Source organism: Salvelinus alpinus, chromosome 13 (genome assembly GCF_045679555.1).
Source record: "Salvelinus alpinus chromosome 13, SLU_Salpinus.1, whole genome shotgun sequence".
Lineage (NCBI taxonomy): Eukaryota > Metazoa > Chordata > Actinopteri > Salmoniformes > Salmonidae > Salvelinus > Salvelinus alpinus.
The window spans coordinates 54340396-54352924 of NC_092098.1; the positions used below are offsets into that span (position 1 = coordinate 54340396).

The following is a 12529-nucleotide window of genomic DNA, read 5'->3' on the forward strand; positions in this document are numbered from 1 at the left end:
GGGAATGGGAGAGGATGGGAGAGAGGGGAATGGGAGAGGATGGGAGGATGGGAGAGAGGGGAGGAGGGGAGAATGGGAGAGGATGGGAGGAGAAGAGGATGGGAGAGAGGGGAGGAGGGGAGAGAGGGAAAGAAGGAAGGGTTCAGTATGTAGGGGGAGGGGAGCTGAAAGTGAAGGATAGGAGAGGACAGGATGAGAGAAGATGAGAGGAGAGGAGGAGAAGATGAGGTGCGGAGAAGAAGATGAGAGGAGAGGAGGAGAAGATGAGAGGAGAGGAGGAGAAGATGAGAGGAGAGGAGGAGAAGACGAGGGATGGAGGAGAAGATGAGAGGAGAGGAGGAGAAGAGGAGAGGAGGAGAAGACGAGGGATGGAGGATGTAAGGAAAAAGGGAAGGAGGAGTGTACGACAGTCAGACAGTTTGTAAATAAATAAACAGGTTCTGTCTGGGACAGAGACCACACACACACACACACACACACACACACACACACACACACACACACACACTCTACACTCGCTGAACTCTATTTAAACTACACAAGTGCTGCTCACAAAATATAATATAACACACAGTCTGGGTGAGTGTCTGTCCTAATGTGTATGCCTCGTTCTTGTTTTATTTTGTGTGTGTGTGTGTGTGTGTGTGTGTGTGTGTGTGTGTGTGTGTGTGTGTGTGTGTGTGTGTGTGTGTGTGTGTGTGTGTGTGTGTGTGTGTGTGTGTGTGTGTGTGTGTGTGTGTGTGTGTGACCCAAGGTTATTATAGTTTTGTATTTTTATATTATTACTGAACAAAAATATAAACGCAACATTCAACAATTTCAAAAGATGTTACTGAGTTACAGTTCATATGAGGAAATCAGTCAATTGAAATGAATTCATTAGGTCCTAATCTATGGCTTTCACATGACTGGGAATACAGATATGCAACGTGACACATCTCCTTCACATAGAGTAGATCAGACTGTTGATTGTGGCCTGTGGAACGTTGTCTCAATCCTCTTTAATGGCTGTTTGAAGTTGCTGGATATTGGCAGGAACTGGAACACGCTGTCGTACAAGTCGATCCAGAGCATCCCAAACATGCTCAATGGGTGACATGCAATGGGTGACATGCACTGTCAACTGTGGGACCTTATCTAGACAGGTGTGTGTCTTTCCAAATCATGTCCAATCAATTTAATTTACCACAAGTGGACTCTGATCAAGTTGTAGAAACATTTCAAGGATGATCAATGGAAACAGGATGCAACTGAGCTCAATTTCGAATCTCATAGCAAAGTGTCTGAATACTTATGTAAATAAGGTATTTTTTTATTATTTTTATTATTCATTTGTAAAAATTGCTAAAAACCTGTTTTCACTTTGTCATTATGGGCTATTGTGTGTAGATTGATAAGGGGGAAAATGATATTAATTATAGAATAAGGCTGTAACGTAACAAAATGTGTAAAAAGGGAAGGGGTCTGAATACTTTCCGAATGCACCGTCTCTTCTACATGATTGCATGAGCGCAGCCTGCTGAGCTCTCCAGTGCGCAGGCGTTGCGAGCGCGCCAATACGCAGCCAGGGGGCGTCAACATGGCGTCATGACGACGACCACCACTCACTGCAGCTTCCCAGAGAGAGAGACAGAGAGAGAGACAGAGGAGGCGATACGACAGAGAGGGTACCGTTCTGCCGAGCATAGAGATAACGCGTCTTTTATTTATCCATTCCTTCGCACCATCGAAGAAGAGGAGAGGATAATTGATCGTTTCTTTTGTAATTTCATACTCCTTATAATCCCCCCCTTTCCCCGTATTTTACTATATATTTGTTTTAGCAGCGGAACGACAGAGAGTTGTGGTCTAGAGCAGGTGTGTGAGAGAGAGAGACCTCAGCGGCCGCATCTCCCGTCTCTAAAGGGGAAATGTCGAGCGAGAAGCCGGCTACTGCACCTCCACTATCAGATCCAGACCAAGCCGCTCATCCCCCGGGCCCCGGCCAGCCGCAGGTCGTCACGGGCGCTGGTTCGGCTCCCATCGGGGACAGGATGGTCTCTGGAACCGGTTCTATGGTGCTCCAGTCCGGGGTGATCAACCCCGCCGTGCCAATCAGGAATATCCAAATGAAATTCGCGGTGCTGGTGGGTCTTATTCAGGTTGGAGAGGTTAGCAACCGGGACATCGTCGAAACGGTTCTCAACCTGGTAAGTAGAAACCGTTATAGCCGAGGTTAAGCGTCGCCGCTGTAGCTCATCCATTAGTCCTATAGGCTAGCATTAGGAGAATCACTGCACGTTGCTACGCTGCTGTCGCCCTACGCCACTGTGTGTAGCAACAGTAGAAACTCCTGGTTTATTCATCTATGTAGTGGCTAAGGCTTGGCAAGATGATGTCTGATCAGTGGAAGGATTAGTGTCGTTTTTCAATCATGCAGTGGAGATAATGAGGGACTGGATTATCATTAACGCTGTAGAGAGGTAGATAGAGGGGGGGACGGACGACGACTGTGATTTGTAAAGGCTTGAAGCTAAACCAAGGCATGTGATGTGTGACCCCTCGCAACAGAGCAGTGGGTAGTAGTTATCCAGCGGTTATTGACAGTATGGCCCGTCTCTCTCTGTGTGAAGGCTATTTATGTATGGATGTGGCGACACTCGGAAATATGTGGCCGGAAATAACTTTAGTGGAGATGTGTGTGTGTGTACGTCCATATACAATTTCAGCTGAGCCCGAATGAAAACATTAACTTGACCCCGTTGACAAGCCAATGAAACATTATACAAAATTGATACATCATTTGCAAGTGTGTCTGTTACACACAAACGCCGAATCGTTACATTGTCTCTGCACACTGCACGGCACTCGGCACACAACCGAGGACAACCCTAACATTTTATGGTACTTCTGTTTCCGGCTACGGGATTGAACAAAGGCCCGAGTAGCATTGTGCTCCGTGCATTGTTTTCGCCATATGTAGCCTAAAACTAGCCAATGAGTGACCCAGGAAAGAATGAGCCGATAAGCTATAGTTTTGTTTTGAACAGGATATTTAGCTTATTATAAGCCCAATATGGTGTCTACTACTTATGCATGTTTCTTTTACTATAGGCGTCATTTCAATTCAATAGGCTAGGTGCACCTGCTTCTTCGTGAATGGGGTAACCTGTGCTAAGCTAGCGGAAATGCCATCCCCTACCTTCATATAGTTATGTTTGAATATCACCTAGCGAGGCTCTGGAAAAGAGGGGAGATTTTAAACCCGGCTGGGACTTAACGAAAGGGGATTTCTGTTTTTGTAAACAAATGTGTTTTAATGCACATCTCAGATGCACTATAGCGCCCTATAGCCTAGACAAGGGGTATCTGGACTGTGTGTGTGAGGGGATGTTTTCATCCCATTATGCAAGAATCCCTTTAGCCTATAGGCTACGTTTCTTAGGCTACACTTGAAAAAAAGCTGGGTTGTGTGGTTGACCCTGCTGCTGGGTTGTTAGGTTGACCCTGCTGCTGGGTTGTTAGGTTGACCCTGCTGCTGGGTTGTTTGGTTGACCCTGCTGCTGGGTTGTTAGGTTGACCCTGCTGCTGGGTTGTTAGGTTGACCCTGCTGCTGGGTTGTTAGGTTGACCCTGCTGCTGGGTTGTTAGGTTGACCCTGCTGCTGGGTTGTTAGGTTGACCCTGCTGCTGGGTTGTTAGGTTGACCCTGCTGCTGGGTTGTTAGGTTGACCCTGCTGCTGGGTTGTTAGGTTGACCCTGCTGCTGGGTTGTTAGGTTGACCCTGCTGCTGGGTTGTTAGGTTGACCCTGCTGCTGGGTTGTTAGGTTGACCCTGCTGCTGGGTTGTTAGGTTGACCCTGCTGCTGGGTTGTTAGGTTGACCCTGCTGCTGGGTTGTTAGGTTGACCCTGCTGCTGGGTTGTTAGGTTGACCCTGCTGCTGGGTTGTTAGGTTGACCCTGCTGCTGGGTTGTTAGGTTGACCCTGCTGCTGGGTTGTTAGGTTGACCCTGCTGCTGGGTTGTGTGGTTGACCCTGCTGCTGGGTTGTTAGGTTGACCCTGCTGCTGGGTTGTTTGGTTGACCCTGCTGCTGGGTTGTTAGGTTGACCCTGCTGCTGGGTTGTTAGGTTGACCCTGCTGCTGGGTTGTTAGGTTGACCCTGCTGCTGGGTTGTTAGGTTGACCCTGCTGCTGGGTTGTTTGGTTGACCCTGCTGCTGGGTTGTTAGGTTGACCCTGCTGCTGGGTTGTTAGGTTGACCCTGCTGCTGGGTTGTTAGGTTGACCCTGCTGCTGGGTTGTTAGGTTGACCCTGCTGCTGGGTTGTTAGGTTGACCCTGCTGCTGGGTTGTGTGGTTGACCCTGCTGCTGGGTTGTTAGGTTGACCCTGCTGCTGGGTTGTTTGGTTGACCCTGCTGCTGGGTTGTTAGGTTGACCCTGCTGCTGGGTTGTTAGGTTGACCCTGCTGCTGGGTTGTTAGGTTGACCCTGCTGCTGGGTTGTTAGGTTGACCCTGCTGCTGGGTTGTTTGGTTGACCCTGCTGCTGGGTTGTTAGGTTGACCCTGCTGCTGGGTTGTTAGGTTGACCCTGCTGCTGGGTTGTTAGGTTGACCCTGCTGCTGGGTTGTTAGGTTGACCCTGCTGCTGGGTTGTTTGGTTGACCCTGCTGCTGGGTTGTTAGGTTGACCCTGCTGCTGGGTTATTGATGCTGGGTTATTGATGCTGGGTTATTGGTGTTGGGTTATTAATGCTGGGTTATTAATGCTGGGTTATTGATTCTGGGTGCTGGGTTATTGATTCTGGGTTATTAATGCTGGGTTATTGATTCTGGGTGCTGGGTTATTGCTTCTGGGTTATTAATGCTGGGTTATTGATTCTGGGTTATTAATGCTGGGTTATTGATTCTGGGTGCTGGGTTATTGGTGATGGGTTATTGATTCTGGGTTATTGATTCTGGGTTATTAATGCTGGGTTATTGATTCTGGGTGCTGGGTTATTGATTCTGGGTTATTAATGCTGGGTTATTGATTCTGGGTGCTGGGTTATTGATTCTGGGTTATTAATGCTGGGTTATTGATTCTGGGTGCTGGGTTATAGAGATATAATATCAGATCAGAAGACTGGAGGCGTGGCTTAGTTAATCTATTCTGTTGTAATGTTATCACATGTTAAAGTTGGACTCTGACCCTGTTGTAGCTTCAACGAGGCACCAGTGTACGAGTTCCTCAAGAGACTATGCACATCTCAATGCTGGGATGAATAACATCCCAGCATTGTATCTCAATGTTGGGATATGTAAGTAATACTTTTCTGAATTTAAATAAGAATATGTGAAGTGCTGTTAAATTGTGATCTGTTTTTGTAAAGGATCCTAAATAGGCCGATATCTCTCAACAACGTGGTTTTATATTGAATAGGCTAAAATGATAGAATGATAAGGCAAATTAGGCTAAATGCTTATGATAAAGTGGATCAGAATCTTATTGCTAATTGCCGGGTCCATTTTGGTGAATAGCGTAAATCTACCCCTGGCTGTGGGTAATTTGGGTGTCAGGGCCTTAATCAGAATCTGGGTTTATCGTATTCAACGTCACGGTGAAGTTTTCATCCCATGTTATGGGTTCCCACCAATATCTAGGGGTTCCCGATAGGCCGCAGCACTCTAAGGCACGGCATCTCAGTGCTAGAGGTGTCACTACAGACCCTGGTTCGATTCCAGGCTGTATCACAACCAGCCGTAATTGAGCGTCCCAAAGGGTGGTGCACAATTGGCCCAGCGTCGTGTGGGATAGGGTTTGGCCGGGGGTAGGCATTTATTGTAAATAAGAATTTGTTCTTAACTGACTTGCCTAGTTAAATAAAATTCCATTCTCAAGCTAATAGGCTACATCCTTGGGATGATGCTGCACGCACATTTCTTTTTACAGTTTACCATCGCCTGTAACGGAACAGAGGAGAGGAGGAAAGATGGAGGGGGAGAGATGGTAGTCTGGTCTCGCAGGGAAGAAGGCGGACAGCTCCATGCATTTAAAAGCATGTGGGAGAGGAGGAGAGGAGCGGGGGACGAGAGAGAAAGAGAGAGCGAGGGGGGTGATGCTGCAGTGGCTATGTGACCTGAAATCAGCAGCTGATCCTGTGGAAGTCAGGCAGATACAGCATCCATACAGGCAGACAGAGAGGCAGGCAGACAGAGAGGCAGGCAGACAGAGAGGCAGGCAGGCAGACAGCAGACAGGCAGGCAGGCAGACAATGAGTCAGGCAGGCAGACAGAGAGTCAGGCAGGCAGACAGAGAGTCAGGCAGGCAGACAGGCAGGCAGACAGAGGTAGAGAGGCAGGCAGACAGAGGTAGAGAGGCAGGCAGGCAGACAGAGAGGCAGGCAGATGGGCAGGCAGAGAGGCAGGCAGGCGGGCAGAGAGGCAGGCGGGCAGGGCAAAATGGATGGATGGGCCAGGAGCTAGCTAGAACATACACAGGTCAAAGCACACATCTAGCATCAGCTTCCATCTTACTCACCTCAAATATTAATTCATATTAATTAATTTTTTAGACTGGAGACAAGAAACACTGACCTGAGATTTAGTTTCTTGGGGCAATTTCCGAGCAGAGAGAGACGAAAAGAGAGAGAATACGTGACCACTGTGACTGACCCAAACTTAAGGAAAGCTTTGACTATGTACAGACTCAGTGAGCATAGCCTTGCTATTGAGAAAGGCCGCCGTAGGCAGACCTGGCTCTCAAGAGAAGACAGGCTATGTGCACACTGCCCACAAAATGAGGTGGAAACTGAGCTGCACTTCCTAACCTCCTGCCAAATGTATGACCATATTAGAGACACATATTTCCCTCAGATTACACAGATCCATAAAGAATTCAAAAACAAACCTGATTTTGATAAACTCCAAAAACTACTGGGTGAAATACCAGTGTGACATCACAGCAGCAAGATTTGTGACCTGTTGCCACAAGAAAAGGGAAACCAGTGAAGAACAAACACCATTGTAAATTCAACCCATATTTATGCTTATTTATTTTCCTTTTTGTACATTAACTATTTGTTCATCGTTACAACACTGTATATAGACATAATATGACATTTGTAATGTCTTTATTCTTTTGAAACTTCTATGTTAAATGTTTACTGTTAATATGCAAAAGTGAAATGAACAATAAAAATGATCTACCTCACTTGCTTTGGCAATGTTAACATATGTTTCCCATGACAATAAAGCCCCTTTGAGAGACAGAGATCATATAAATAATCATAACAATTCTTTAAAAAAATGGTTTTTTTGTTCTCTGTAATACCACTAGCCACCTAGCAATTTTATGAAGTAGTCTTTAGCTAGCCCAGATAGGTCCCCAATCTCCCGTCCTCATATCTAGGTACCAAGGAGCCATTTTCAGGATATCAGATAGTCTAATTATCTTAGCTGGCATGCCTTCTGGAAAGGCTGGTCGACTTTAAAAGACCAAGCAATAACTAAATGTACTGAATAAAGACTCTCATATTCCTTTCAATCTTTCACCCAGATTTTAGTAGAGATGCAGAGAAGAATATTTATTTCATTATAAAAAAAAGAACAGTCAGTCAGGAAAATGACAGACAGATCAAGAGGTATGCTTAGATATGCAGAAAAATAGACATGTTTTTTTTTTTTTAAACATAGAATTAAGCACAATGGTTATGCCCCCTCGGTTTTTTTGAGAGAGAGAGAGAGCAGTGTGTTTGCCATGACAATGAAACATTTTGAAAGCTTTTTAAATTGATAGAGAAAGAGAGCGCGTAGACACCAACCAGCTTATTGGAATGAACCTTAGTGCTTCAGGCCTTTCCTCCGGTCTCGTCTCCTCGGCGGTCAGGAGTGTCTGGAATAATATAGCCTTAATTAAAGGAGCTGGTAGTCTGACAGCCAGGGATCGTCTGTGGTGTTTTGTTGGCCCAACACGGTCCTCTGCGGCTGGGATAGCTGATCCATTATTCAGCCTAGTCGTTCCGTAGAGACCGCAGCGAGACATTCAGCACACCACGGTGGTATTGATGAGGGATGGATGGAGGGAGGGAGGGAGGGAGAGATGAATGGAAATAGGGAGGGAGGGAGGGAGGGATAGATGGATGGAAATAGGGAGGGAGGGATAGATGGATGGAAAGAGGGAGGGAGGGAGGGATAGATGGATGGAAAGAGGGAGGGAGGGATAGATGTATGGAGGGAGGGATATATGGATGGAAATAGGGAGGGAGGGATAGATGGATGGAAAGAGGGAGGGAGGGAGGGATAGATGGATGGAAAGAGGGAGGGAGGGATAGATGTATGGAGGGAGGGATATATGGATGGAAATAGGGAGGGAGGGATAGATGGATGGAAAGAGGGAGGGAGGGAGGGATATATGGATGGAAAGAGGGAGGGAGGGAGGGATAGATGGATGGAAATAGGGAGGGAGGGATAGATGGATGGAAAGAGGGAGGGAGGGAGGGATAGATGGATGGAAAGAGGGAGGGAGGGATAGATGGATGGAAAGAGGGAGGGAGGGAGGGATAGATGGATGGAAAGAGGGAGGGATGGATGGAGGGAGGGGAGGGAGGGATAGATGGATGGAAAGAGGGAGGGAGGGAGGGATAGATGGATGGAAAGAGGGAGGGATGGATGGAGGGAGGGAAAGAGGGAGGGATAGATGGATGGAAAGAGGGAGGGATGGATGGAGGGAGGGAAAGAGGGAGGGAGAGATGGATGGAAAGAGGGAGGGATGGATAGATGGATGGAAAGAGGGAGGGAGGGATGGATGGAAAGAGGGAGGGAGGGATGGATGGAAAGAGGGAGGGATGGATGGAGGGAGGGAAAGAGGGAGGGATGGATGGAGGGAGGGAAAGAGGGAGGGAGAGATAGATGGATGGAAAGAGGGAGGGAGGGAGAGATGGAGGGAGGGATGGATAGATATATAAATTTTTTACATTTTTATTTCACCTTTATTTAACCAGGTAGGCTAGGCGACCTGGCCAAGATAAAGCAAAGCAGTTCAACACATACAACAACACAGAGTTACACATGGAGTAAAACAAACATACAGTCAATAATACAGTGAAAAATAAGTCTATATACAATGTGAGCAAATGAGGTGAGATAAGGGAGGTAAAGGCACAAAAAAGGCCATGGTGGCGAGGTAAATACAATATAGCAAGTAAAACACTGGAATGGTAGATTTGCAGTGGAAGAATGTGCAAAGTAGAGATAGAAATAATGGGGTGCAAAATAAATAAATAAATAAATACAGTAGGGGAAGAGGTAGTTGTTTGGGCTAAATTATAGATAGGCTATGTACAGGTGCAGTGATCTGTGAGCTGCTCTGACAGCTGGTGCTTAAAGCTAGTGAGGGAGATAAGTGTTTCCAGTTTCAGAGATTTTTGCAGTTCGTTCCAGTCATTGGCAGAAGAGAACTGGAAGGAGAGGCGGCCAACGGAGGATTTGGCTTTGGGGGTGACCAGTGAGATATACCTGCTGGAGCGCGTGCTACGGGTGGGTGCTGCTATGGTGACCAGTGAGCTGAGATAAGGCGGGGCTTTACCTAGCAGAGACATATAGATGACCTGGAGCCAGTGGGTTTGGCGACGAATATGAAGCGAGGGCCAACCAACGAGAGCGTACAGGTCGCAATGGTGGGTAGTGTATGGGGCTTTGGTGACAAAACGGATGGCACTGTGATAGACTGCATCCAATTTGTTGAGTAGAGTGTTGGAGGCTATTTTATAGATGACATCACCAAAGTTGAGGATCGGTAGGATGGTCAGTTTTACAAGGGTATGTTTGGCAGCATGAGTGAAGGATGCTTTGTTGCGGAATAGGAAGCCAATTCTAGATTTAATTTTGGATTGGAGATGCTTAATGTAAGTCTGGACGGAGAGTTTACAGTCTAACCAGACACCTAGGTATTTGTAGTTGTCCACGTAAAGTCAGAGCCGTCCAGAGTAGTGATGTTGGACGGGAGGCGGGCAGGTGCAGGCAGCGATCGGTTGAAGAGCATGCATTTAGTTTTATTTGTATTTAAGAGCAATTGGAGGCCACGGAAGGAGTGTTGTATGGCGTTGAAGCTCGTTTGGAGGTTTGTTAACACAGTGTCCAAAGAGAGGACCAGAAGTATACAGAATGGTGTCGTCTGCGTAGAGGTGTATCAGAGAATCACCCGCAGCAAGAGCGACATCATTGATGTATACAGAGAAGAGAGTCGGCCCGAGAATTGAACCCTGTGGCACCCCCATAGAAACAGCCAGAGGTCCGGACAACAGGCCCTCTGATTTGACACACTGAACTCTATCAGAGAAGTAGTTGGTGAACCAGGCGAGGCAATCATTTGAGAAACCAAGGCTGTCGAGTCTGCCAATAAGAATGTTGTGATTGACAGAGTCGAAAGCCTTGGCCAGGTCGATGAATACGGCTGCACAGTAATGTCTTTTATCGATGGCGGTTATGATATCGTTTAGGACCTTGAGCGTGGCTGAGGTGCACCCATGTCCAGCTCGGAAACCAGATTGCATAGTGGAGAAGGTACGGTGGGATTCGAAATGTTCGGTAATCTGTTTGTTAACTTGGCTTTTGAAGACCTTAGAAAGGCAGGGTAGGATAGATATAGGTCTGTAGCAGTTTGGGTCTAGAGTGTCTCCCCCTTTGAAGAGGGGGATGACCGCGGCAGCTTTCCAATCTTTGGGGATCTCAGACGACACGAGAGGTTGAACAGGCTAGTAATAGAGGTTGCAACAATTTCGGCAGATAATTTAGAAAGAGAGGGTCCAGATTTTGCAGCTCTTTCAGAACATCAGCTATCTGGATTTGGGTGAAGGAGAAATGGTGGGGGCTTTGGCGGGTTGCTGTGGAGGGTGCCGGGCAGTTGACCGGGGTAGGGGTAGCCAGGTGGAAAGCATGGCCAGCCGTAGAGAAATGCTTATTGATATTCTCAATTATAGTGGGTTTATCGGTGGTGACAGTGTTTCCTAGCCTCCGAGCAGTGGGCAGCTGGGAGGAGGATGGAGGGTTGGATGGAGGGATGGATGGGATATTTATGTATGGATGGATGTATAGAGGGATATATGTATGGGTTGATGGATGGAGGGACCGAGGAGGGATGGAGGAAGGAAAGTGATGAATAGGCCAGTCAATCTATTGTCTAAAGAGGGGTGATGGATGTATAGATATATAGAGGAAGGAAAGTGATGAATTGGCCAGTCAATCTATTGTCTAAAGAGGGGTGATGGATGTATAGATATATAGAGGAAGGAAAGTGATGAATAGGCCAGTCAATCTATTGTCTAAAGATGGGTGATGGATGTATAGATATATAGAGGAAGGAAAGTGATGAATAGGCCAGTCAATCTATTGTCTAAAGAGGGGTGATGGATGTCTCGCTGTCGGTTTTAAGCATAGAAATACAGCCGATAGAATAGTCGCTATGAATACAACCTATAGAATAGTCTCCATGGATACAGCCTATAGAATAATCTCTATGGATACAGCCTATAGAATAATCTCTATGGATACAGCCTATAGAATAGTCTCCATGGATACAGCCTATAGAATAGTCTCCATGGATACAGCCTATAGAATAGTGTCTATGGATACAGCCGATAGAATAGTCTCCATGGATACAGCCTATAGAATAGTCTCCATGGATACAGCCTATAGAATAGTCTCTATGGATACAGCCTATAGAATAGTCTCCATGGATACAGCCTATAGAATAGTCTCCATGGATACAGCCTATAGAATAGTCGCTATGGATACAGCCTATAGAATAGTCTCCATGGATACAGCCTATAGAATAGTCTCCATGGATACAGCCTATAGAATAGTCGCTATGGATACAGCCTATAGAATAGTCGCTATGAAATACAGCCTATAGAATAGTCTCCATGGATACAGCCTATAGAATAATCTCTATGGGTACAGCCGATAGAATAGTCTCTATGGATACAGCCTATAGAATAGTCTCCATGGATACAGCCTATAGAATAGTCTCCATGGATACAGCCTATAGAATAGTCTCCATGGATACAGCCTATAGAATAGTCTCTATGGATACAGCCTATAGAATAGTCTCTATGGATACAGCCTATAGAATAATCTCCATGGATACAGCCTATAGAATAGTCTCCATGGATACAGCCTATAGAATAGTTGCAATGAGTTACAGCCTATAGAATAGTCTCCATGGATACAGCCTATAGAATAATCTCTATGGATACAGCCTATAGAATAGTCTCCATGGATACAGCCTATAGAATAGTCTCCATGGATACAGCCTATAGAATAGTCTCCATGGATACAGCCTATAGAATAGTCTCCATGGATACAGCCTATAGAATAGTCTCCATGGATACAGCCTATAGAATAGTCTCCATGGATACAGCCTATAGAATAATCTCTATGGATACAGCCTATAGAATAGTCTCTATGAATACAGCCTATAGAATAATCTCTATGGATACAGCCTATAGAATAGTCTCCATGGATACAGCCGATAGAATAGTCTCTATGGATACAGCCTATAGAATAGTCTCCATGGATACAGCC

General features: G+C 46.2%; 1 protein-coding gene across 1 annotated transcript in view; it reads left to right on the forward strand.

The window, feature by feature from the left end:
- Positions 1 to 1643: 1643 nt before the first annotated feature.
- The window catches only part of LOC139537936 (neurobeachin-like), a 314233-nt gene continuing 303347 nt past the window's right edge, over positions 1644 to 12529 (forward strand). Inside the window, exon 1 of the mRNA XM_071339839.1 lies at positions 1644 to 2189. Coding sequence (XP_071195940.1) covers positions 1911 to 2189 — 279 coding nt within the window. The 5' untranslated portion in view covers positions 1644 to 1910. The remainder of the gene's footprint in view (positions 2190 to 12529) is intronic.